At 37.2% G+C, this 26,311-nt stretch overlaps 1 protein-coding gene across 1 annotated transcript in view; it reads left to right on the forward strand.

Moving 5' to 3' along the window:
* Positions 1-25,932, forward strand: part of LOC140227843 (uncharacterized) — a 233,850-nt gene extending 207,918 nt beyond the window's left edge. The window contains exons 4-7 of the mRNA XM_072308237.1: positions 22,619-22,924; positions 24,203-24,544; positions 25,330-25,472; positions 25,864-25,932. Coding sequence (XP_072164338.1) covers positions 22,619-22,924; positions 24,203-24,544; positions 25,330-25,472; positions 25,864-25,932 — 860 coding nt within the window. The remainder of the gene's footprint in view (positions 1-22,618; positions 22,925-24,202; positions 24,545-25,329; positions 25,473-25,863) is intronic.
* Positions 25,933-26,311: the final 379 nt, after the last annotated feature.

Below are 26,311 nucleotides of genomic sequence, written 5' to 3' on the forward strand. Positions count from 1 at the left end.
TTTGTCGTTTTGAACACATTTCATTTGCATCACTCGGCTGGGACTCGACAACGCTATACTGTGTGCAGGATCGGGAAAAGAAAGTTGCGCTTACCTTCTCCAACATGGCCACAGAGCACTGTAATAGCCAATCTTAATAAGAGAACGAGGTCGTATCTTCTATCCATCATAGTAGTTAAAGACTGAGATAGTTCACCAAGAATAAGTTGAATACACGTTTCCACCGTAATGTCCCGAAAGACTGTCAAGTAATCTAGATAAAAGAATATCAAATCTTTTTTAATGTGATAGTCGAACACACCCCAAGCATTGCACCCTTCCGAGACCAACGGAATTCTATCGTTGAGTGGGCGCATGAAAAAAATGGCGACACAGCCGTTTGCTAGCTATCAAGTCGCATGTTATATCGCATAGAGCATTATTGTCGACACAGTTCATAGGACACATAGTCCAAGTTCAATGTGGAATAGATTTACACATTTTGCTCATATTTTGCATGACAATAACTTCATACAACGCAGTACAACTGAGTACGCATTCGCCTCCCGCGCCCAAAGGTACACCTGGAACGAAATTAGTGCGACATTATTACCTTTAGAATTGGATTTTGTGCAGTCCTCAGTGTAGGGCATGGTACTGCAGCACACATTGTTATGATGAATGAAATGTTGAAGGTTTAAAATTGTATATGTCTACAATGAAATTCTCATGAATCCGCTTTATACTCGCGCTGTTACCTGAATAAAATAGTGAAATACCAATGATTCTTGTGAAAAAAAAAAATCATTATATTGCTTCGTTTTGCGACACTGTGCGACCCACTATGTATAAGATGGTCCTGACAATCACGCCAAAATGGCTTGAAAGTGTTAGGTGGTTAACTGCTCAACTGCTGCCGGATTATTGATATTATTTCCTCTATGAAAAAGAAATAAGTTAAGTTACGGTTATGATCGTATAGTTAAAGGAATTTTTAAAGGAGTTTTATCCAAAATTGCAGATCCGTTGACTCGTACTTTCAATTTATCAAATTTAAATGGTGTATATGTTTCATGATAAAGTGAAACTGGCTAAACTAATTCTAATTATTAATCTAATCATCGTCCAATTTCTTTATTATCACCATCGTCTTGTTTGTATGTTTGTTTGTTTTTGTTTCTCATACTATCAAATCAACATAATACATACATAAAGGTCAAGAAAAGAAAAACATACGGAGGGTAGTCCATTTTCAGTAGTCACAATTATAGTCACTTCTAGTCTTTCATGGGACCCTGTTCACAAAAATTTCACACAGTCAGGGACTGATAATAGAATAGATTATAACACAAACACATGTACATTCATTACTACATTGTGATACATACCATATTATTACATATAGTTCACAGTTTTGGAGCATAAAAGTTCAAGCGGAAAGGATCTCGGTTCTGTCTTAATCGAACGTAAAAACGGGGAAAGAGTATAAAGTATTAGCAGAAGTAATTTATACTATATAATAGAATTATACATTTTTCTTAATCTGCATAAATTTTTACAAATTCTCAGTTTCTCAGAAAAAACATAGCACTATTCATGCAGTTAATCATTTCGTTGACAAAGTAGATAGTTTATTAATGTAATTGACAATCACTCGCATCTATTTAGTATTTTTTTTTTAATTTTTCCAACCCCTTCGATACAATAAATCATGAAATTTTGCTTTACAAACTATATCGCATTACGAAAAACGTGGGAATGATACAGTGGTTTGAGAGTATCTTTTTTTACAGTTGAAGATAATAAATCAGTTGTAAGAGATGCACGGTGTGGTGTCTTTTAGTCTTTTAGGACCGTTGTTAAATTGTTCATGATAAAATAATCAATGATTTTTTTTTTCTGTATCTGAAGCGCTTTCCTTTATACAATTTACAGATGATACGACTGTGGTTTTTTTTTTTTTTTCTCATGATGATGTTGATGTTCTTGTCCGACTAATTGGGTCAAGGCTAATAATTTATCACTGAATGTTCAAACATGAAATATATGGTTTTCAGTAACACTGTTGATGTATTGAATTGTAACATAATTTTGGATGATTTTAATTCAGAAAGTGTGTCTAATTTTACATTTCTTGGCATTATTGTTGACAAAATGGGCGTAAATCCGGGGGGGGGGTAGATGACAGGCATGTATCCCCATCACTTCCCAGATTTAAAAAAAAAAAAATGGAAGAAGTAGGAATGTGATTGTATCAATTTTGGCATGTATAGCATGACGTTCTTAAGCCAGCTTTTAGAGACTTAACAGCTTAACAGTATTTCTCAAGAAATTGCTCGCTCGCGAAAATACAACATCGACATAAGGTGTGATACTGAAGGAAATTTTGTAGCCCTTTATAGTAATTCAGTGTGGTTTTCTAGATTTTTCTTTGATTGTACTGTATGGGCCAAATAGTGATCATCCCGAATTCTATAGATGAATAGAAAATATTTTATTGAATTTCGATGATCCTCATAAAATTCTTTGTAGTGATTGGAATTTGGTCCATAGTATGGAATTAGACACCTTCAATTATCTTAGACATGGAACTAGAAAAGCTAGGGAAAAGGTTCTTGATATGAAAAATGATTTTGGTTTTGTAGATCCATAGCACCAACTTCACCCCGGTAGGAAATCTTATACTTGGCGACAGCCAACACCACTGAAGCAAAGTCGGCTGGATTTCTATTTGATGTCATCAGAGATATTCTCTTTGGTCAGGAAATGTGAAATTTATTTGGGATATCGAACTGACCATTCAATGACCAGCCTTGACATTGTATTGGATAAATGCCACAAGAAATTCAGTTATTGGAAGTTTAATAATGCATTTTTGAAAGAATCTGAATTTGTTGACCTTATTAAGGAGAAGGTAAATGAGGTTACTCTACAGTATCTCGATTTTGGTTGTCTTGATGGTAAACAGTTAGAAAATGTCAGTAGAAGTGATTATATAAGTGTTACTGATGACCATATTTTTTTTTTTTTTTGATACACTGTTGATGGAACTGAGAGCAGCGACAATTCTGTATGCTGATTCGACAAAAGAAAAAAAAAAGGTAGAAAGAGTAGAAAATGATCTCGTTAACGGGGTCGTTGAATTAGAAAGATTGTTAGATAAAGATGTAAATACCAAATAAAATATTGATGAGATGAAGTCATTGAGAGAAGAATTGGTACAATTTAGACAACATAAATTTCAAAGGGCAGCAAATAGGTTACGGCTGCAGGAAGTGCAATTTGGAAAAAAACCAACAAAATATTTTCTGAACTTGGAAAAAGAAAGGATAGTACCAAAAAAAATAACATTACATTGATCAATGATAATGATACAGTGCTGCAGAATCAAAAAGATATTATGAAAGAAATTGTTTCATATTATGAACATCTCATCTGTATACATTTCATGCAAATTGTGATGCAGAAGAATCTTTTTTTCTGATGTAAGTGAACATCATTTTCATTATCTCACAGATGAAGAGCTCGAGTCATTAGAGGGAGAAATAGGCCTGCGGATTGAGGCTGAAATTGGAGGTCAACTGGCAACTATCGTATAACAAACAAATTTTGTAATTTTTTGAAAGTGTATGTCTTAACAAACTTACCAGGAAAATTTACCCGGAATTTCTGCGTCGGAACATGCTCAAATGACGTCATCAATATGGCCACCCCCAAACAAACAAAAAAATCAACGGGAATCTTAGGATATCTCAAGTGTTCATTATACAACTGACATTATAATCATTAGATAAGTTGCCAGGTATGTATTTCTTATTTTCTGCCTTTCTTCAAACAAAATTGGGCCCATTTGTGACCTCTTTTCAAAAAATCTGAGCCCAAATTAGGTCATTTCTATGGCAACTTTATGCTGAAAACATTTTTTTTTTCTCAAACAAATAATGCAACACCCTCTCAACGATAAACACCATTCTAAATTTATATAAGTATGTAAATTTAATTGACTAGAGTTGAGACCTAACCTGTGAGAGACCAAAGCTACCATGGTTACACTCAAATTTGCCTGTAGCCATTACAATACAGCTGTCAAGATATCACAATTTTCATTATCAATGGTGTATTATGTATATTCCATCTCAGTAGCTGGATTTTTAGTTGTTTTTCGTTTTGCATTTGGCATAATCATAAGACAATCTGACATTTTGTTCAAGCCAATTAGGCATAGAACATAGATTAGGTCAATTTCGCATAAGATGAGACCCTCCTCCATGCACCTCAGCCCCAACTCCCAATGAAAATGGTTAGTTCATGGCTGTTCCTTTCTTACAGTCCTGTAGGGTGTTTCACCAAACTTCTCATTGTTTCAGTTTCACTTCACTGGTTTCAGTCTCGCTATCTCACTTTTTTGATTATGTTTCAGTCACGAGGATTTGCTAAGTGAAACTGAAAACACTAATTGACACTGATCTCACTGAAATCAATGTTGGTGAAACTGGTCTTGCATGGATTTCTGTACGATACCAAAGCAAGCTCATTATACTTTATGGACTACTACAACAAATACTGAAAGAAATGAAGCACTGTTAACAGAAACTGGATACACATTTTGTCATAGATCACATTAGTCCAGTCAAAATAGGGTTTCACCCACTATACTAATTGCAGTAGGAAATTCCACTGCAGTGCTACTTGTTATGGGCTCCTAAACACCTTACTCAAAGTCCCAAGAAATCCAGTGGGGCATAGTGGCTAAATTTCCATAATATGCAAATTAGCAACCATTATGATAAAAATACAGTGTTTCCATGAAAACTATACTTCTAGGTTTTAGATTGGAACACCGAAAGTGTTGAAACCTATGTTTACAATGTCAGTTAGTGCGATGCAAACATTCGCCATGACATGTACATAGTCTGGGCCTCATTTGCATAATATGCAAATTAGCTCCCATAGGCCTAATGATAAAAATACAGTGTTTCCATGAAAACAATGTTTCTAAGATTGAGACTGGAACACCGAAAATGCTGAAATCTATGTTTACGATGTCAGTTAGTGCGATGCAACCATTTCCGTGTACATAATCTGGGCCTCATTTGCATAGTATGCAAATTAGCTCCCATAATGATAAAAAAACAGTGTTTCCATGAAAACAATGCTTCTATAGGTTTCAGATTGGAACACCGAAAATGTTGAAACCTATGTTTGCAATATGAGTGAGTGCGATGCAAACATTTCCACGTATATAATCTGGGCCTCTTGCATGATATGCAAAGGGTTCCGAGCCAACGAATTATTTCAATGCATCAAAGTGCCCGATATTAGCATATCAAGAGTGTTCAAATATGATATTTCAGTTTCTCTTCACCAAAAACAAACTTTACAACCTGAGTAAACTAGCATGAATAATATCATAAAATTAGAGTTTGTTATCAGACAGATAATGATAGCTTAAAATTACGAAATTAAACAAGTGTAAACATCATAATTTGTCTAATTTTATAATGAATGAACTCTATTTGGAGGGTGGTTTGCTCGAATCTTGAGGATTCATCTCTTGCATCCTTAAGGGTTTTGAGATATTGAAGATGGCACAGTCAAAGGAAACCCTGTAGGTAGTGCCCAAAGTCACCCCAGTCGATCATATTATCCCCACGACCATTTACACAACATGCATCAACCAACGCGATTTCCGTTGTTTTAAGCGTACGAGATTTTATTTTTAAGTCGTTTGGCCGTCTAGCAAAGACTCTTTTATTTCCATGAAGTAGAATTGGCATTGACAGAGACATTTTCCTACAATGTGTATAATTATCTTTAAAAAGTGGTGCACAGTCAAAGCGACTCGTACGGATCTACCCGAATTCATCCCTATACCTTCACGGCTCGGTACAAACATAATTATACACACGTGAATACAGCTGTTTGAAGCGGAAAAAAAAAACTCTGTGCATAACGTCCTTTTAGTTTCATTTCCATTAAAATTCAGTGGAAGTTATAGAAGAATTTTTGTTCTGCAATATCTATTGGGTAAAAATGGTTCACATACGAAGACAACCACGTGGAGGGCGCCCAAAATTACCCCACCCATAGGCAGTCTAAGACATACAATAATCGTGTACCAACGCAAATACATAATTATGTTCTATGGGTACATGCCTTTAACAGTCCTTTTGGTCCTCTAGCAAAGAAACTTTTATTTAATGGAATTCAATGGAGTCAACAGACGATATATTGCTCTGCAATTTTGACTTACACTGACATAGTTAAAGTGGTTATCATTCGAAGGGAGCGTACTATATGGGAAGTACCCACATTAATTGCCTCTATACATGACCCTTTGTAACGCAAATATCAACGCAATTAACAGTCGTTCCAAATGTGTATGCCTAAAAAAAAAAGTCGTTCCTTGAGTTTTATGACTTTTTGTATAATTATCGTATGGTGCTATAATCATTGTAAATTCTTTTCATTCGACATAGTTTTACGCACCTCATTTTCTGTTACAAAGAAAGTGATGTCTCGATCTGTTCTTGTTGAAAATGAAATAGAAATTAAATTGAATTGTATTGCATTGGATTCCTGCCATATCAAGACACTTTTTTTTTTCTATAAAAGTTGCCGGGGTAGAGATAAAATAACAACATTGATCTACAATATCTATGCAGTCCAAAGGGTTCTCTTGCAGAGACCACCTTGGGAGAGGTGCTCAAAGTAACTCCATGCATCCTAAAGGCGATGAAAAACATGCAGTATACAACCGAGAAAAATGTTCCATGGTTGCATACCTCTGAAAAGCTCTTCCGCCTGTGTAGCACGTACGCTTGTTTTTTCGTAAAATGCAATTAAGGTGATATAGGAGACGTTGCTTTACAATATCTATTTTGTCAAGCCCTTGGGAAGTGCCCAGATTACCCCTACCCTGACCGTCGTGGTCCCGAAACAGATTAACAAAACATGCATTTATGCCAAAGCAAACTCACTTGTACATGCATGTTAAAGTCGTTTTGCCAAGTGGCAAATAAAGACACTTTACTTTTCATGATTTTTAAATGGCAGAGACACTGCTTTGCAATCATCATATAGCCAAAGGGGTGCACATTCAACGGCAACCGAGTGGGATGTGTTCAAATTCATCTAACCCCAGGGCAATATAGAAACATGCACTAGCATATTGCACACTATGTTTCAATTTTCCATGTCTTAACATTTTCCCGATCGTTACGGTTGTACAGCAATTGCCCTTTTGTTTGTAAGAAATGCAATATAATTACAAAAAGAAAAATTCTCTTCATTAACTACATTGTCAAAAGGGTGAACATTCAAAAGCAATCCCTTGGGAAATCTCCAGAATTACACCGCCGCTCAAGACCCATAATTACATCACACGGATACTATGAACGCAAATACCGACGTTCTTTCGTGCATGCATGGTTTTAGAAGTATAGTTGCAGCAATACAGCTACACACTTTTATATCAATGAATGTCGTGGAAATGATAGGAAAAGTATTGCTTCAAAATATCTATTTAGTGGGAGGATGCACATTAAATGCCAATCCTGTGGGATGTACCCCCAAAGTGCACCACCCTCATGGCAATATAGAAAGCATTGAAAATCATTAACGCGAATACACTAACGATTATGTTCCAAACGTACATGGTTTCAAACTTCGATCGTGCCGTAAATCAAGGGCACTTTTGTTTTCAAAATACATTGTAGTTAATAGAGGAGACATTGCTCTACAATATCCATGTCGTCAAGAGGGTGAATATTAAAAGACAACCCATGGGACTTGTCCAAAGTACACCTACGCTCAAGCCCCCTTAAGACAAAATATAGATATTAGCAACACAAACACCGTTGTTCGAGCGTGGATGGTTTTAAAAGCACTTCCGGCAATATAGCAAATACACTTTTAAACAATGAAAAGTCATGGAAATGATAGAAGAGGTTTAACTTTACAAGATCTATGCAGTGAAGAGGGTGCACATAAAATGGCAACCCTGTGGTATGTGCCAAAAAATATTCCACCCTCACGGCAATATATAAGACATATAAAATCATATTTAATGCGAATATATATGTTCCAAACGTGTACGTCTTCAAAATGCCATCGTGCCGTACAGCAAAGGCACTTTTGTGTCCAAGAAATACCACTTATTAATAGAGAGACATTGTTCTACAATAAATATATTGTCAAAAGGGTGAACATTCAAAATCAATCCCTTGGGAAATGTCTAAATTCATACCTAAGCTTACGCCCTCTTGTTACAGAACACATATAGCAACGCAAATACCGTTGTTCTATAGCATGAATGGTTGTAAAAGTAGTCCTGGCAATACAGCAAATACAATTTTCATCAATGGGAAGTAATGGAAATGATAGAAGAGACTTAAGTTTACAAGATCTATACAGTGAAGAGGGTGCGCATTAAACGGCAACCCAGTGGGATGTGCCAAAAATACTCCACCCTCACCGCAATATAGAAAACATTATAATGTCATATAACGCAAATATATATATATGTTCCAAACGTACATGTTTTCGAAATTCCATCGTGCCGCATAGCAAAGGCACTTTTGTATCCAAAAATGCAACCAATTACTACAGGAAGCATTGCCCGACAATAACTACATTGTCGAAAAGGTGAACATTCAAAGGTAATCTTTGGGGAGGTGTCTAAATTTACACCTACGCTAACGGCCTTTACTACAAAATACGGATATTAGCAACGCAAATACAGTTTTTTTTTTTTTTTTTTTTTTTTTTTTTTTTTTTTTTTTATCTTTCATTTTTTTTTATTTCCATCCTTTCACAAAAACAGTAATAATCATCGTACATAATTATACATACCAAAAACCAAAAAACAGACAAAAAAGAGGAAAAATTAGCAGGTGCACACAAGCTTGCACTTATTTAAATTTCGCATAGATAACATATTGAATTATGCTATCAATATCTCATACTTGTACCACAGAAGAGTAACGGCCAGAATGTCATATCAAGGAGGCATGCAGATTTATCCACTTCCTTTCAAATTTACTTAGTTGTCTATTTTGAAAACCAATTTGCCTCTCAGTCATATATATAATTTTTAGCTTTGACCAGAACAGTTTAAATGTTGGCAAAATACCCAAATGTCTACATACATATATCATCTGTTTGGCTATAACTATACAGTGATTCAAAAGGGGGCTATGCTGGCTTCCACCAAATACACCGAACAAGATCTCTTCTTCCTTCAATTGTAGATTTATGTCAAACTTTGTATGCCACCATTTCAAAAACTCTTCCCAAAAATCACATGCATGTTGACATTCAGCGAATATATGTTCTGGCGTTTCCTCCACTTGCTTACAAAAGGTACACAATTCAGAGTCAACAATTTTCATTTTGTGTAATCTTTTGTTCAAAAGAAGTGTTCTTGTATTAATTTTATACTGAAATGTTCTGCTCTTAGTATCAACTAAACACACAAAAGGCATTTTGTATATAAGCTTCCATGTAATATCATCTATCGCATATTTATTACTCCAGTAGATTTCCGATGTTGGAGTCTCAAAATGTTTGCCTTTCAAAATACAATTAATAATCTGCGTTGTTAGCTTCTCAAAGTCTACTTCATTGCCCTTAAAAACACAACTGAGTTTTAAGGCTGGTATTGTTTCCCGATTGGAAAGGCATCTCAACTTCAATTCTTTTGGAATAGCAGAAACAATCGAGCACCATTTCAAATACATTTGCTTTTCAACTCCCCTTCTCACCCATGTGTTGAAATCTATCAATCTGCCTTCTCCGTCAAACAGATCTGAAATATACCATAAACCAGCCCTAAAAAATTCTGCAAAAAACACCGTTCTACCATTTACTCTAATATATTCATTATTCCATACGCAAACGCAAATACAGTTGTTCTAACGTGAATGGTTTTAAAAGTAGGTCCGGCAATGCAGCAAATATACTCTTACATCAATGAAAAGTCATCGAAATGATAAAAGAATATTTACCATACAAGATCTACATGATAAAGAGGGTGCTTATTGAAGGGCGACCCGGTGCCGTGTGCCCACAAAATGCCCTTTATCCTCTTGGCAATATAGAAAACATATATTATCTTATGACGCGAATATTATAATATGTTTCAAACGTACAGTCAAATCGTGCCTTATAGCAAGGGCACGATTGTTTCCAAGAAATGCAATGTAATTAATACAGATTGTCACATAGTTCTTTACCTCAAATGTGACATCCATATTAATATATTTTAATAAACAGAATACACAAGCAAAATGACACTTGACAGATATGTTGAAATTGCACTCTCATTCCATTGCGTAAACCTGTTTCCGAAGCTCTTTCTCGTTGCCATGGAAACAATTTTGGTGACCATGGTTAGCCTTACAATGAGTTGAGTCATCTAGTGACAGGATACTTTTACTGGGCACCTACTTATTTGAAAGTTATTAAGCTTAATTCATAACTATTTGCGTAGAAAGAGTTACATTTTATCATTTAGGTTTTCTTTTTTCATGAAAGCGTTACCATGGCAATGATTACATTTCCCCCATATTAACACATGATTAAGACGGAAATTGGTTCGGCACTTCGCTGAAACCAACAAGACACATCAAAAAACATATATCTAGGCATTCTTATTATATTTCAACAAATTGAATGAAAATTATGATTTTTTTTTTGTTTATTTCTACTACATCAGTGTAAGGTTGCTATAGAAACGTTATTGGTATGCGTACAACTCACCAGCTCAACTGAAAATGAGCATAATTGATGGCTGATGACCTGAGGTACATGAGAAATAGCATTACTGTAGCTAGAATCACTTCCTTTCCGAAATATTCCATTTTTATTATTAGAGATGTCGAAGTAACAATTACTCTAGCAAAATTGCAGTTCTTAAGAAGCCATTTTGATGACGTCATTTGAGCGTGTTCCGATCAGATTTTTTTGGGTAAATTTCAGTTGGGATATTGTCAGGATGTATACTTTTTAAAAAAGTTAAAAATTTGCTTGTTATACGATAGTTGCCAGTTGAGCCTTTTTTAAGCCACTTTTTGACCATCGTCTGCAGGCCTAAAATCTCTTATAGTGAAATTGAGCATGCGTTGAAGAACATAAAAAATAATAAAGTTCCATGGAAAGACGGATTTACAGCAGATTCTTTAAAAGTATTCTTCGAAGATTTAGGTATATAAATGGTGCGTATTATGAATTTTGCATACACTTCAGGAAATTTGTCTCTTTCGCAAAAGACTGGCTTGATAACACTACTACCTAAGGGTGATAAAGTGAAACATTTTATCAAAAACTGGAGATCAATTTCGTTGTTAAATGTTGTTTATGATGTACTTTCAAGTTGTTATTGCTAGTAGACTCAAAACTGTATTAAATCGCATTATTCATGTAAACCAAAAAGGTTTCTTGAAGGGACGATTTATTGGCGAAAACATTAGAATTATATATGATGTACTTGCCAATGCTGAAAAGAAAAAAGTCCTTAGGATGATTTTATTGATTGATTTCGAAAAGGCTTTTGATAGTGTCTCTCACCACTTTCTGTTTAAAATCATCTCTTTCTTTAAGTTGGGTAATTCTTTCATTCTGTGAATACATTCACTTTATGTCTATTCTAGTGTTTTTGTCAATGGACATGTAACACGCAGATTTCGCATAGAAAGGGGATGTAGGCAAGGAGACCCACTATCCCCCTACTTGTTTTTGTTATGCGTAGAGATTCTTGGGATGTTAATTCGGAATTCACACCCAGTGCTCTACATATTTTGGATTCATTTGGAAAATGCATTGGGCTGCAGATCAATATGCAAAAAAAAAAAAACCAACAACAACAACAACCCCAAAACAAATGCAGTTTATTGGATTGGTGTATCAAAAGGTAATGATGACTTAGCAACTGAAAGACATGTGCATATTGTGCGGGACAGATTTTCATCTTGTAACTGATGAAATAATGGGCCACACAGTGTCGCAAAACGAAGCGCAATATGCAGGGGCGGATCCAGGGAGGACCGCAACCGGCGCACGCCCCCCCCCCCCTTATTATTTTTTTTTAACAAAAGAAATAAAAAGAAAAAATGGGGGGAAGGGTGCTTGCGCCCCCCCTTTAATTTTGTAAACGCGCCCCCCTCAGGGGATCCGCCCCTGATATGATATTTTTTTCACAAGAATCATTGGTATTTCATTATTTCATTCAGGTATCAGAGCCCCTAAACAGTGCGAGTATAAAGCGGATTCATAAGAATTTCATTGTAAGCATCCATTTTGAACCTTCGACATTTCATTCATCATAACAATGTGTGCTGCAGTACCATGCCTTACATTGAGGACTGCACACAATCCCATTCTAAAGGTAATAATGTGTATAGCACTAATTTCGTTTCAGGTGTACCTTTGGGCGCGGGAGAAGAATGCGTACTCAGTCGTACTGCGTTGTATGAAGTTATTGTCATGCAAAATATGAGCAAAATGGGTAAATCTATTCCACATTGAACATGGACTATATGTGTCCTATGAACTGTGTCGACAACAATGCTCTATGCGATATAATGTGCAAATTGATAGCCAGCAAACGGCTGCGTATACATTATTTCCATGCGCCCACTCAACGAAAGAATTCCGTTGGTCTCGGAAGGGTGCAAGGCATGAGGTGTGTTCGACTATCATTTTAAAAAGATGTGATATTTTTTATCTAGATTACTTGACAGTCTTTCGGGACATTCCGGTCGGAACGTGTATTAGTTTTCAACTTATTCTTTGTGAACTCAGTCTTCAGTCTTCTGACTACATGATTGTGATGGATAGAAGATACGACCTCGTTCTCTTATTAAGATTGGCTATTACTGTGTTCTGTGCCCACGTTGGAGAAGGTAAGCCCAACCTTATTTTCCCTATCCTGCAGTCAGAATAGCGTTGTCAAGTCCCAGCCGAGTTATGCCAATAAAATCTGTTCAAAACGACAAAGCTACGAGAAAATTACCGATTTTAGAAAATGCCTGGATTCCATGTGTACGAAGGAACTCTGTTTACTGTTCCTTATTTTCTTTAACACCTTTTGATGTCATAAATAAGATATAACCAAATTGTGTTTTTCTCAACTCAATGTACAAAAGTAGTATGAACGTTGAGTGTGTTAACTTCGATACTTTTCAACGTTCAATGCATTTCAAAATATTTTATTCTGTATTTTACCGTAACAGCCACGTACATAATTATGCAACCAGACAATCTAAAGAATTTCATCTTCCCTTGATGAGAACTGTACACACTCAAAATACATTTGTTTATACCGGACCCAGATTTTGGAATAGCTTAGATTATTTATGATTTAGAAGAATCTTTGAAGTTAAAGGGGAAGGCTAGTAACTGATCAGTGGGAATCAGTGGAAATGCTGGGAGATGATTGTTCCAATCCTTATGGGATTCATTCAAGAGTTCATTGTATATCTATTGTTGTGTGAAAATGATTTGCTTCAGAACGGTCTCATATTCTAGTAATATGCAGATTAATGCTCCGTCACTGACCAGGGACGCTAACCTGGAAGCATTAAACTGCACATTACTTGAATATGAGACCATTCTGAAGCAAATCATTTTCACACAACAATAGATATACAATGAACTCTTGAATGAATCCCATAAGGATTGGAACAATCATCTCCCCGCATTTCCACTGATTCCCACTGATCAGTTACTAGCCTTCCCCTTTAAGAATAAACTTCAAAAGTATTTGTTTTCTATAATATACTACCGTAGTTAATTCTGTTTAATGAAAAAACCCGTCGTGTTTCACTTGTCCTTGAGATTAATTTTGTACTTTGTCCACAGACCTTTTCCACCCCTCTCCTTTTCCTTCTCTATTCTTCCCTGCTCCTCTTTCCTCGTTCTGCGTTGTCCAGTATCTGTCTGAGTGCATTTCCTCAATTTCTATTATTTCTGTGTTTTGTGTTGTTACTGTTGTTGTTGTCGTTATGTTTTTGTGGCCGATTGCATATCTTCCTTTCCGTTCAATATTTCTGGCATACCTGGCCCCATAGTGTCTGTGCCACAAATTTGATATGTTATATAGTTTATATGTTTGCATTCTAAAATCCTATTGTTCATAGTATCCGCATCATATATCATTGGGTAATAGTATATAGAAGAATTTAAAATGAATATGTTTTATTGATATAACAAATTGGTGCTCTTGTTGTTTTGTTCCAGTGTTCCACGTCTTACAAGCTTGGCTTTTCTAGTGGAACACTGTTTTCCATCATTGTGATTATTTACTATTTTTGTTGCCATTGCAAAGTGCATTGCTTCTTTCTTATGACATCATTCGTGCGTGTACTTTATATTGCATTTGGATTAAAAAAATCGTTTATCAGACGAGTGTAAGAAAAATGAAAAAATTGTATCACTTTGGATTATGTCAACTTTTTCTTTTCTTTTCGATGATGAAAATGAATAAACTATTGAATTGAATTGCATTGAATGCAAAAGAAAAAGTCACCCCGAGGAGGTTCAAGAAAATGGAGTCACAACTGTCGTATTTCCTTTGAATTCACGCTCGATGCCGCCACTCGAAAGTATTTGAAGCATGTGCCGAACTGGATCTGCCGCGCAGATAGGAAGACAATTGACTCATTCCTCATTGCATAATCGTTAGCCACTTTCTAACGAAAATATGTCTTTGTTATGGTAATTACTTTTCGCCATCCCTACTTATAAAAGATAGGTGGTATATAATAGTAAAGACACGGGGATTCGCGAATTGAAATAGCGCAAAAAAATGATGAAATGAAAATGAAAATTACTCGACTGGCCGTGCCCGGCTACTAATCAGATATATCTATTAATTAATCTATACGTCTACAGACGTAAGTGAGTGTGTGCACCTATGGAGGTTGCCCCTCTAAGGAGCTCCCAGTGATACTCTATTTTTTTGCCATTTTGCATTTACAAAGAGTCATCAAAATATGTGTAACGTTGCAAATTTGTCTCAGGGTACTGTTTGGAAAGTTTCTTCCAGTTTGATTGTGTGAATCTCAAGAATTCTGAGTTTCAAGTTTTGGAGTTTTCCAATAGCTGAGACTGTCTAAGCTGCCATGTTGACCATACATCCAAGCCTGTTTAACAACCACACGTGGACGAGCTTCCAGGGATGAATAGAAGCCTTGCTATTCATGCTACATAGAACCCAGATTCTTGGACTTGGATCACAATGGCCTCTAAGAGGATTGAGACTATTATCCTCTTCTGCCTTCTTTTGTATACACTGGCCTGTGAATGCAATGGAAATCCCTGGGCAGTACCTGTGTTAGCTAACTTGTACACCACCTACAAGGGCTATGTTGGGCAAGCAGAGTATTCATATACTACCAAGTACTCTGGACCACCAGTACCATATTATTCAAACTCTTCAGCGAATTTTCGCCCATCTCTTGTGACCTGTGGTGACGTAAGCCCCAACCCGGGACCTTCACTTGCATCTCGATGACCAGCATGCTTTGCCTCAGTGGCAAGATAAAAGTAATAATGTATGTTATCATAGGCCCAGACTCTCCCTCTCGGATCAAGCTGCAGTTCGTCTTCATGCTCAGAAGCTCGACCGTGAGGTATGGAATCGAATCCACCAACTGGGCATTGCTCGCCGACGAAAAACCCACCGTGGCTCAAAGGGTAGAAGAAGGAACAGACCAGATGAGAGAATTAGTGGTATACCGAAAACTGGGGGATACTGCATGTGCAGAAGATTACAAATCCTGCCACATCGCCACTCGTGTCTCCTGCCGCCCTGAACCTAGTATGCTACCGGTCCAACGGAGTGTAAGCCACCATAACCTCGTTCAAATCATCAGAGAGGTCAAGCCATCCCATGTGAGTTATAATTTCCCACGCTTTTTTATGAGCAATATGACATCCCTTGTTAACAAGTTTGATGAACTAGAGCTGTTACTCAGAGATAAAGACATTGATGTGTGCGCCGTGACTGAATCTTGGCTGACCTTAGATACTGTTGACTACTTAAATTCTCAGTTCATGGATACTCTCATTTTTCAAAATGTCGGACTAGTCGAAGAGGAGGAGGGGTGTCCTTGTTCATAAGACACGAGCTTAATCCTTCTCCTGTTACGGACATCGCTGTGCCCAACGACCTTGAAATCGCCTGGGTGCATATTCGCCCCCGGCGCCTCCCTCGCAAAATCTCCAGCGTATACATCGCAGCTTTATACTCACCCCCAAATAGTGGTACTGAAGAACAGATGATCGATCATGTCGTTCATTCAATCGATGACCTGCGATTGAGACATCCATCTAGTGGGCTGGTTGTGCTGGGTGACTTTAATCGGCTAGATACAGATGTCATTTGTGCCAATTGCTCTCTTCGACAGGTAGTGGACAAACCCACAAGATCTGGCTCAATCCTGGATAAGATCTTAACAAACCTCGGGGACTTCTACAAACAAGTTTTCATACTTTCCCCCCTCGGAAAAAGTGACCACAATGTGGTAACCTGGTTTCCCAAGGAAGTATTTCCCCGTGAGCCCAATGTGTTGACTAGGCGTGTCTTGAGACCTATCCGTGACTCTGACGCAAGATGTTTTGGTAGGTGGATCTCAAATCAGTCCTGGTCTAGTGTTCATGATGCCCCAGATACCCAGACTAAATGTGATGAGTTCTACTCCACCCTTCACCAAGCCCTGAACACATTCTTCCCTCAGAAGGAGATACGAGTCCACAACAGAGACAAACCATGGATCACCCCTGAAGTGAAATCGCTGATAAGCAAACGACAACATCTCTTTGTGAACGGCCCCATAAGTGCTTGGAAAGCCTGCCGCAATAAAATCTGCAGGAGCATTCGCCGAGCGAAGAAAGAATCCTATCATGATCGTGTTGCCAAATTGAAGAATGATGATCCTGCGTCATGGTACAAAAACATTTAAGCTCATGACGTCACGTAGCCAGTTAAACGAGATAATTCATGTTCCGGATGTTGATCAGTCGAAAGCAGACGTTGTCGCTGAAACCATCAATTCGCATTTCATAAGCATCTCAAGTGGTATCGCACCCCTTGACATGTCCAAACTCCCACCGTTGACGTCTGATATCCCACCACTTCCAAGACTTGAACAATGGGAAGTGATGCGAGAGTTGCAAAAAGTGAGTCCAGGGAAGTCTTGTGGACCTGATGGAATCCCGGCGAGAGTGATAAGGATGTTTTCACTTGAATTAAGCTCCCCGTTATGTCACATTCTGAACAGTTCCTATACTGAACGTGTTGTGCCACATCAGTGGAAGCAAGCAATAGTAGTTCCTGTCCCGAAAGAGAAACCAGCCAAAATCGATAAGCTTAGACCAATAGCACTTACAGATCACTTTGCAAAACTTGCCGAGTTGTTTATCACTAAGTGGTTGGTGTCTGCCATTGATCCCTCCCTTGACAGTAAACAATTTGGTAGTACAGCTGGTATGTCATGTACGCACTTCTTAGTGGATATTGTCAACTTTTTATCCAAAAACGCCGACAAGCTAGGTACTACGTCCGTGGTAGTTACAACAGATTTCTCCAAAGCTTTTAATAGAGTAGACCACTCAATAATCATGTCAAAGTTGGTTGAATTACAAGTCCATCCTTCTCTCATATCTTGGATTGCAAACTTCCTCACTGACCGATCCCAGCGTGTCCGCTACCGTGGTTGTCTGTCCTCAAGTAGATCTCTCTATGCGGGAGTACCACAAGGAACACGTTTAGGCCCAGTGTTATTCCTGATTCTCATTAATGACGCCTTGATGCCATCCAGTATTGAACATTGGAAATATGTAGACGACATGACGATAGCGGAAGCAACACAACGAGGATCGGTCGGTGATATGCAAGGTACCCTTCAGAAATTAGACAGATGGTGCACTACAAATAACATGCAACTGAATGCTTCTAAATGTGATGTAATGAGGGTTGATTTTGGTAAAACCCAGTTGCCTTCTACACAATGTACTCTTGGCCAGACTCTGGCTAGTGGATGTGTTAAAAATCCTAGGTGTATTGGTGCAGTCTAACCTCAAGTGGGACAGCTACGTGAGTGCCATGCTGTCAAAGGTTAGTAAGAGATTGTTCATGTTAAGATCATTGAAATCTTTTAAACTTCCAATGAAAGATTTGTTAAAAGTGTACACAGGTTACATCAGACCCCTGGTTGAATATGCCGTCCCGGTGTGGCATCCGGGTCTTACACAACAGCTGTCACTCCAAATTGAAAGGGTGCAAAAACGAGCCCTACGAATGATCTTAGGAGAATCCTACGGCACTTATCTCAATGCTCTCGAAATAACACAACTTCAGTCTCTTGAGGCTCGCAGGCATGATGTATGTTGCAAATTTGTGAAGTAACTGCTAAAGTCACAACAGTTCAGGCACTGGTTACCAGCACCTCGACAGACCAGGTACTCTTCATCTTTAAGAAGGTCAACACAATATCCCACTGTGAGGTGCAGAAAGGTACAAGAGAAGCCCAATTCCATATCTTATTGAGTTATTGAATGCTACACAATAATTAGGAAAGGTTTAACGATTTAAAGGTATAGTTGTATGAGACTTGTTTTTTTTTCTCTCTCTCTCTCTCTTTTAAGGCAACTGTGAAGTAACTGAAATTAAAGTTGGTGTACGTATGTTGTGGTATGTGCTTTGTTATTTGAGAAAATATTTCGGGCCGTGAAGTCAAAGGTTAAAGGTTAAACGTTAAATGATTTTTTTTTCTTTTCTTCTAGCTCGAAAATGTCGAAAATGTCGTTTTTTTGTGTGTGTGAAATAATCTTTTTTATATATCTGGGAAATGGTTCAAGGAACTTTCATGGAACTAAGTGAATATGTATGTATTGATTGGCAGAAATTGTTTTGGAAATATTAGGGTTAAAGGTCAAACAAAAAGTGAAAATGTTAAAAAAAAATTTCCCTCATACCCGGAAATAGTTTAGGGTACAATGTACATTCATGGATCTTAATGAATATTTATGTACTGATTGGCAGTGATTGTTTGAAATTTTAGGGTTAAAGATGAAGGTCAAATGTACATTTTTCCTTCTTTGTTTCTCCCATGCTTGTGCAATGCTGGAGGGTATATATTGAAGCTTGGTGTGTATTCGTATTACTTAATGTATTTTTTTTTTCCCGGGGGGGGGGGGGGGTGGGGCTTGAGGTCAAAGGTCAAACGTCAAGTTAAAATAACTTTTTTTTTTATATATATGTCTGCGAAATAGTTCAAGGAACTTTCATGGAACTAAGTGAATATGCATGTATTGATGGGCAGTTGGAAATATTAGGGTTAAAGGTCAAACATAAAGCGAAAATGTTATAATTCCAATTTCTTTTTTTTTCTCTCATACCCGGAAATGGTTTAAGGTACAATGTACATTCATGGAACTTAATGAATATTCATGTACTGATTGGCAGTGATTGTCTTGGAAACTTTAGGGTCAGTGATCCACGTCAATTCAAACTTTCATTACTTTTTGTTTCTTTCTTGTTCGAATTGTTCTTGTTCTGTGTGAGCCTGCGTGTTATTCTAATTTTGTAATTCTACATTTGTATATTTATGTAATACTGTGTATGGCTTATGTATATTTTTCACTTTTGTAAAATCATTTGTAATTCAGCCTCTGGCTGCGATCAATTATTTGCTGAATAAAGATACCATTAATTATAATTAATATAGAATTATACTCGAAGAATATTTCCATATCAGTTTTATTTGGATGAATTAAGTGGAAAAGTGATAAAATCGGCTTTCCAGGAGGGTTACAGTTTTAAACACTTTCACATGATACAGCTCTGATTTACACTTTTGCACATATTTCTTGAAGGGATTGACCTTTGTTTAATGAGTTTATCATTAAGTGAGATTTCGTTTCATTTAATAGATAATCAAGCAAAATATAGCCAACATTAAGTTAACGTTCAAAATGAATGTTCAGATTGCTCAGCAAGACGGCGGCATCAAACCCCGTCACCAAAGGCACAGATGCACCGGTGGAATTCTTTTGTACATCAATAGAAAAGTGACAACTGTTTGAATAATTACAGCCAGTTGGAACTCCATCTCTTAAACCTCCTTGGTCACCCCCAGGGATGAGCCCACAAACTTACATGTTCATTTCATTGGAACATCAGACTGCGTTTGACGAAAGAGAATTATTTTACACGTAGGTTGTATGAACGAATTGCCAATGCCAATGCCCATGCCTGCTGGAAAGAACAATGTGTCCCTTATAGTGTAGAACAGAATGTTATGAAACACATTGTGTCACAAAATGTGGAATCTCTTCACATTGTTAAATTACAGAGTTTTTAACATTGTAAACACGTTGAGAATCATCAGTTTATAGAACATTACTAGATGCACGCACTCTATGAAAAACTACACCACAATGTGAAAGCAATTGACCATAATAATATGTGAACATAATAGTATTGGTATTCAGTAATAGTATTTATCCGAATGAATTAGCTCTCGAATGCTGCTCGAATGTAGTTGGAACGCTGTAGGAATATTCAGAATGCTGTTAGAATGCGGTAAGAATTTTTAGAATGTTCGATTGCTGCCTGATGGTCGGAAGGCGCCTCGAATGCAGTACAAATTGATTTCGAATACGGTCAGAAGGTTCCCGGAATGGCTACCAAATATACTTTGAATGTTCGCAAATTCAAACAGAATGCAGCCCGAAAACTTAGAATACACTTAGCATGTACTTAGAATGCAACACGAATGTCCCGTGTGTGTCAAGAATGCCGCCGGAATGGTCTCCGATAGCGTATAAAATGGTGATGTGAAAACGCCTAATGTGAAAACGACTCGAGAAATTAGCGCGATGCATCCCATCATGCCTAGCGTGTGTGACCCGATCGATCGAGGCAAACTGCACACAAATCATGAGGAATTTTTGAGAGGGCACACACATTACTGATGCTGTTTGCACATACTCAGCTGTCGAATTAGCTCGACAAAAATTCGGGCTGATTCTCTTCGGGCTGATGTGAATAAGAAATGAAATAGCGCGCTAACTCGCAATCGCGAAAAATTTCTCGAGCTTGGATTTTTATGGGGCTGATGTGAAAATGCCTATTGTGTCAAATGCTGTTAGAATGCCATAGGAATATTTAGAATGCAATCAGAGTCCAGTTACAATACCCTTGCTCCTCGAATGTTTTAAGCATGTGTAAAACATTCGGGCAGGCCACACAAATGAGCCCGAATGTTTGGAATGCACTCAGAATGTCGTCAGAATGTTAAGAAATGCACTTCGAATATGCAGGAATGCAGGAAGAATTTTCATTTCAACGGCATTCCCTCTCATTTCGCCTCTAGTGACGGGGGTAGGAAAATCGGGTTTGGGATGACTGAAACACCCAAAAGCAAAGTAAAACATAGTGATCGTAATAAAGTGTGGGACCCATACGTTATTGGAATCGCTCTTTTTTTTTTTTTTTTTTTTGATATCTCAGCCATTTAAAAACTAATATTCATCAAATAAACGTTGAATTCCTCAAAAATTACATGCTCTTTCAAATTGAAGACCTGAATATAAGAATGACCCAAGTCCAATTTTTGGCCAAATTCAGTTTGACATGGGAAATTGTAGCTCATGCATGGACTCATCTTGTGTATAAATGATAAATCCTAATTACCCCCGGAAGTGCCTGCAAATGAATGAGTTAAATCTTATATGAATGTAGGAATGAAGAACTTGGGTCATTCTTACATTCATATTATAGCGCCCTCTCTCATCCTTCTCTCATCTCTATAGCAGGATATCATGTGTGAATCAAAGAACGACCCAACTCCATATGATTCAAAGAACGACCCAAGTCCATCACACAAAATGGCCTCTCCACAATTAATGTAAATGGTAATTGTCATAATAATATATGTTCTAATTTGTATATACAATGTTGCCTTCCCATCACAGTTAAATAGAATATTATTGGACAAATAAAAAAGATATGAAGTTTTTTTTTTTTTTTTAAGTTTACTCGAAATGTTGTTCCATGGACTTGGGTCGTTCTTACATTCACATACTTAATTTCATAAGAGGTTTCTCATTATCTCACCAAAAAATTTTAGAAACCTGAAATTGGGTCTCAAACAAAACTCTGATATGGCCTACGATCCATTTAAAGTTATCAATGGTTTATTTAGAATTGTGCAAGTGCAACAAGCGAGTTCGTGATATAAATAAAAAACCGTGCTTTCGTGATGAAATGTGGAAAGAAGTTTACAATAGATTTTAAACTGGTGGTTGTTATAATAAGCTAACATCACAGGTATACGGTTGCCAGTTATTTTGGATGAAAAGCTATGCTCAACCTTGAATCATAGACTAAACTCATCCAAAGCCTCGACCCACAAAATTTGTATGTGAAAGAACAAAGCTACAACTATTAATGATAGTGTAACAAATTTGAGTTTTCCAGAGGTCATTCTAGACAAAGGTAAGCACCAAGATTGGTACTAGCATGCATCATATGAGGAGGTGACTCTGGGAAGACAGTTTAATGTATGTAGCTTGGCAAGTCATGCATGCTGGACATGAACCTACTTTGCTAATTTTCATCGTGAAGCCTCAGTGGTAGGCACTGCCCCCAACGTTCAAGGATGGGAAGGAGAAGACATCCGATTGCCGTGTGACTTCCAAGAGGAACCTCTCTTTGTGCAGTGGGTCAAGGAGAGCAGCTCAGAGCAGCAGCAGAGGACGACAAAGGCTGAATTCTTCGATGAGGATTTTTGGAGCAGGGAGGAACGGTTTGATATCGACCAGAAATTCAGCCTAGTCATCAGCGATCTAAAGGTGGCAGATGAGGGTCGTTACTATTGTCAGGTGGTGCTGAAGAATACCCAAATTTTTGAAAATACCACGATCATCACAATTGGTTGTAAGTAAGGTTTTCTTTTTCGCCATGCCATATATTAGTTGGGGATGATCCTAGTCTGGACAAGATAAAATTCCTCTCAATGATTTAGCTTAAATAGAAAAAGAAATTCGTGCACATGTAAGCTACATGAATCCTGGTGCGATAAGATAATGCCTTGTCAATATTATCTAAATCATCTGTCATGCACGGGGTCACAGGTAATTTATGCTACAAGCAGTACAGCCAATTTCTGTTGTTGCCGTGATGTTGGATAACTGAGACTTTGGATAGGTTTCTCATTAGCACCGGAACTGCCATGGCAAATTTCTGACAGTTTCAACATTTGACACGACATTCACAGGAATCACGGCCCACGGCCTGTTACATGTGTTCATCCCGTCCACTCGTGTTGTCACACATCTATCACGTTTGTCCACGGTGGTCATAAACCTGATTGCCGTTGGCGCGGGGAACATGATGTACACTCAGTAACAGTCGGTTATGATGTTGTGATAAAGATATACTCGATTTTCTCCCTTAAGCAGCGATTTGTAGAAAGGCGTTAAAAAGCAGCAACAATATTTGGAAGGAACATACGGAGGCACTTTCAGCATGTTTTTTTTACATTGTTTCATTTAGATATAATTATGTTAATTTCTGTACATTCAGGAGCTCACATGGAATTTACCAATATTCGAGCATTCCAGTGACCCCTAAATAAGCAGGAAATCACGTGAATTTGATTGCTTAACTTGATTGCTTAAGTCCTTACAATTGAGTCACTTAATATTGATACTTTGATAACGTGTGCTTGAAAATATGTAATTGAAAAGGTAATGCGTTAATATTCGCCTAACTTATCAATAATATTTTTCTGGTAATTAGAATTAGTCATTAATTTTGTCACTCTTCTTCTACTTTAATTACGTCTTACTCTATATCACTTTATTGATTTTCTATTCTAAGAGTGATTCGATATGACATCACCATGTTATATATCGGTAATTTCATCCTAATAACGTACAGATTAAAAACAAACAAACTCACGGCAGTTCCTTCTTTCTTTCTATTCACGATATCCACTTCTCATTTTTCTATAAAATGAGCATTCTTAGGTTCTAGTTTCATTTATAATTATGCAAATCACGTAGAATTAAAAAAAAAGGTTTGTTTTCACGAAAAAAAAAATCAAAACTGCAAAAATCTTTTTAGATATTTGGTAATGCTGAGTGAAATCTAGATTGGAATACAAAATATAATGATATGTCAATTCAAAATAATTAACTTGCATTTCTCTAGCGATGGCAACCGGACATACAATCGAGGAATGCATTGATAAAAGTCAATTTCGTCAAAGCCGATGCACATACCAACATCCCTCAAACACTCCTTCGTTTAATCTTACGTGTGTCGTGAGTGGATTCAAACCTAACATTTCCATGCTATGGACCGAGGAGTCGGGAGAGAGACTGAATTCCGTGATTTCACTACAGAACACACTTTCTGATGGCACATACGAGAGGCTCGAGAAGATCATTGTTTCAGCTAAACGTGGGACAGAGCAAACCTTTATGTGCGTGGCTACCGGTGACTCGCTGAACGGAACGTCGACCCGAGAAATCACCGTTCTCCCTCCAACAGGTTTCGTGAAATGTTGTCAATTCTATGTCTCTGAATTGTCACTGGTATACAATTGATATTTCAAACCAATATTTTGATTGATATTGGTCAGGGAGAAGTACAATTTGTTTATTCATATTTTGACTAAGTTAGTAACCTTCCCCCAGCAAAAAAAAAAGAATAAAAAAATGTGCATTTTGCTAGCCTCCAATTTACTAGTAAAAAAGGATAAAAGTTTAATGCTTTTCATTTAATTGAATAAAAAAGAAGAAAAATATCTTGTTTATATACGACAATAATGCGTCATAAGTCTGACACAAGCGATCAGTTATACAGCAAACGAGTCATACATTTCGTGATATTGATATTTCTAGGCAAGTAAGGTCAATGAGTTTCGGTATTAACAACGGCCCGACAGCATGATGACCAGTCCAGGACTCGCTTGGCTTAATACGTGCAGTGTATGTCTCATGTTTGTTTTTTGTTTTTGCTTATTTTTTTTTTTGGCCGAGTGCCTATCTGACTTGTAGGTCTTGCTTGCATAGTGTCGAACTCATGGACCCTTTTTTGCCTAACGAGCTGACAGGCCATATGACTCGTGAACCGTATACAACTCATGGACCGTTTTTTTTTTTCTTCTTTTTAATGTCGAGGTAGTTAGCCGTATGGCTCGTGGGTGTCGGTCTCGTAGGATGATTCTATCAATACACAGATATTAAGGTTTTTATTTATATTCATTTCTAGTGTCTTGATGATGGAGTGATTTAGTGAAAGAGTGTTTCATTTGTGTCTTTATCAAATTTCAGGGAAACGTAATAATTTGGGTCTCATCATCGGACTCACCATTGGTGTGCCTGTTGCCATAGTCATCCTATTTCTCCTTGTGGGAAAGTATCTTCAAAACATACATCCGGAATACCTACCGCGAAAAGGTGTCTGTCTATTTTCTGTAAGGTTTAATTTGTATTCATTTGTGAATGTGTGTGTTTGTGTTTCTGTGTATTTCTTTGGTTTTATTCTTTGCATTTTCATCATTCTGATACAAAAGTAACATAGGTACAGACAACAGAATATCACTTGTACACAGAACTTGCCAATCTATTACCAAAGATGACTAATCGATGTCAAATAAAAGAAATATTCATAAAGGGAAAAATACATTAAACAGTACGTTATAAGCGCTGATTCTTGACATGACGGTGGTCTGAGAATGTGGGCTGAGAATGTGGGCATGAAATAAGGGGAAACGAAAAAGGCGTGGAAAATATTGCGCCAAGAATATAATTTTATATGAAAATGATCATTGTTAGTGATGATCTGTTGTTGATGATATATTTCAGGATGTGGCTGGAACCCCTGCTGGCGAAGACCAAACATTCGAGAAAGATTTCACGAGGAAGAAAAATTAGTGTTGGGTAAGAAATATATAGGTCCTATGTAGATAATCACAATCTTATTCGTTGTAAAAAAAAAGTGCATTATTTCATTACGCACAGTGACGTTTATTTTCAAGATTACATCTTATCCTTTTTAAGCACATTCGTCATTTCGTTGTACAATGATACAGTTGTGTTATGTAATGCAGTCAGTAGAAAGAAATAATTATATGATTTCGTAACACTTTGAAGGGTTGAGTGCCTTGTAAAGATATCCTCTTTTAGCAATTATCGTTTACATTTTTGGATCAATCGATTTATTGTATTCCAGGCCCTATTTTTTTTTCTCTCTCTCACTCTCTCCCTCTCTGTCTATCTGTGTATCCATAATAGGTCTATCTTTTTGTAGGCG

The sequence above is a fragment of the Diadema setosum genome, chromosome 4 (assembly GCF_964275005.1).
Source record: "Diadema setosum chromosome 4, eeDiaSeto1, whole genome shotgun sequence".
NCBI classification, from domain to species: domain Eukaryota; kingdom Metazoa; phylum Echinodermata; class Echinoidea; order Diadematoida; family Diadematidae; genus Diadema; species Diadema setosum.